The 2,194-nt window shown below is 52.2% G+C and overlaps 1 protein-coding gene across 1 annotated transcript; it reads right to left on the bottom strand.

Moving 5' to 3' along the window:
• Positions 1 to 415: 415 nt before the first annotated feature.
• LOC128102380 (lysine-specific demethylase 4D-like) lies at positions 416 to 1,813 on the bottom strand. The gene has a single exon (XM_052726094.1). It carries the CDS (start codon positions 1,811 to 1,813, stop codon positions 416 to 418), a length of 1,398 nt encoding a protein of 465 aa, XP_052582054.1.
• Between the last annotated feature and the right edge of the window lie 381 nt (positions 1,814 to 2,194).

The raw sequence follows: 2,194 nt of genomic DNA, 5'->3' as shown, positions 1-2,194 counted from the left end.
TTTTTCTCTGACCCAGAATTGGTGTGACAGGATGTTCTAAGGTGTTCCATGGACTTGTGGTTTTCCAGCCTAGAAGCTACAAGGATTTCTGCTGGCTGCTTCCCATCACAGCAGGTAGGTGTGGCCTACCTCCACAACCACATGAAGAAGACTCCATCCCGGAGTCCCATTGTCCGGAACCTATCTAAACTACAAAAGCCCCGTCCTTGACACCACAGTCAAATAGAGCATCCATTCTCTTCATGCAGTTGCACGACACACTGTAGATCCGTCCTTTGCATCAATTCTGAGGGAGAGACCATGTGCAAATTAAAAGGTGACTTGAATCCAGGACCCAAAGTACAGTATCAGTTGTCAGCATATCAGACAGCCGTTGATTCAGATGACTAGGAATGTCCCCTGGTGGCCAAAAGGTCTAAGGGGCAGGAGGTGAACCTGTGTCTGTTGAGTTCAAGTCCATCTTCTTGAGTGGCAGGGAGATTTGGGGGCTCCTATCCAAGATTCCATAGGCCTGTGAATGTCGTGAAAGGTCCAGGGCTCTGGCATCAGCAGTATCCATGAAGATCAGGGAGGCCCCCGAAGCTTGCTTGGAGAATCTTCTCTGCGGCACAGTGAATTGAGGAGCCAAAAGCTTGGATGTTGAAAGGCGCTGGGACTCGGAGCCCACCTTAGTGTAAGGGCAGCTGTTGAGGGCTCTGCTCACCACACACCCGAGGGGTCCCGCGCAGGGATGCCTCTGAGTCCGAGTAAATGGCTCCTGACTGGGGTGCGAGGTGACCTCTGGGTAGTCCATAGTTCCATGTCCCTCGTGTTTCCACAGCTCATGTCGCTCAGGCTGCAGGATCGGAACAAAGGCGTCCATGGAGAAGCTCACCCTGGCCTCCCCACAGCTACACTGAGAAGCCACCTTGCCGTAGTCGATCCACCTCGGGGTCGCAAAATTGATGGCCTCTGCACAGTTGAAGCCATGGTTGAAGCCAGCGTGGTAGCCATAGGGAAAGGTGACCATGAACTCCCCAGCCTCCTGCGTCATGCGGCCAAAGGGGATACCATTCTCCTTGAGCACAGTGGGTGAGATGAGTGCCACCTTGTGCCTCAGGAAGGCCTGGCAGCCCTGGGAACTGCCCGGGAACAGCTGCCTGGCCAGGTGCTCCAGGCGTCGGCCATGCTCGGGGGGCACCGCATACCACGTCTTGGGCTGCCCAAAGTGCAGGTAGTTGATGCTGTACAGGTCCATGTCCTCCGTGTGCCACGCGAAGGTGGTCTTCCACATGCCAAAGTACAGGTAGAGCGTATTGACACCCTCAATCACAATGCCACATTCCTGCTTCAAGAGGTCCAAAATGCTCCCCAGGTGTGCCACGTTCCAATACTGAGTGTTCCCATCAAACAGGGAGCCGTTGACATCTGCACCATAAATCGGTGACTCATAGAGACGATTCTTCCAGTATTTTCTCTCCAAATCTTCAAAATTCAGGTGTGGCGGGGTCTGGTATGTCTTACTGTTGGCCAGGTGACGGTATTGTCCCACCGTCATGGCTTTCTTCTTCTTATGGAATTGAGTGAACACACCTGCCTGGCCAGACACCACTTGCTGCAGGGGACTGGTTATTAAGATGTCACTGACGTCCTCATAGGACTGCCTGGCTCTCCACTCCTTGGGTGGGATGACCTTGGCCAGTCCAGCTCGGTGTGCCCCTTGGGACTCCATGTAGGCGATGTACTTGCTGAAATCGGAAAATTCTCTCATGGTTGGGCGGAAGGTCATGATGGCACTCCCTGGGCTCTGGGGGCCACAGTGCTCAGATGTCATGGCTACTGCTGCTCTGGGACCGAGATAATCAGGGACTCAAGGTTGTTCTTGGATCCAAATTGTCCTCAAGGTTGTCCTGAATACATGGGAAATAAAATGTCTAGTCATCCAATTCAAGACACTTCATTAATTAAAATCTAAGGAAAACGATACAAACGAAAAATTAAGATTTCAAATGCAACTGTCAGACAGAAAACCTAACCTCACTAGGGAAGAGCAGAGGAAACCTGACTTCTCTCAGAAGGTAGGTGGAAAACAGGCCTCAGACCTTAGCAAGGCAAACTCCATGATGGAGGCACCATTAAGGCTGTAAAACTCAGCACAGGAGCCAGGTGGTGATGGTGCATGCCTTTAATACCAGCACTTGAGAGGCAGAGGCAG

The sequence above is a fragment of the Peromyscus californicus genome, unplaced genomic scaffold (genome assembly GCF_007827085.1).
Source record: "Peromyscus californicus insignis strain IS unplaced genomic scaffold, ASM782708v3 Scaffold_11__1_contigs__length_118956290, whole genome shotgun sequence".
Taxonomy (NCBI): Eukaryota; Metazoa; Chordata; class Mammalia; order Rodentia; family Cricetidae; genus Peromyscus; species Peromyscus californicus.
The sequence above is the reverse complement of the archived record's forward strand: the minus strand, read 5'-3'. Positions and strand labels throughout refer to the sequence as shown.

What these genes read in the sequence shown, in the direction of transcription:
- LOC128102380 (XM_052726094.1), bottom strand. Translation starts at nt 1,813, where the DNA reads ATGACATCTGAGCACTGTGGCCCCCAGAGCCCAGGGAGTGCCATCATG.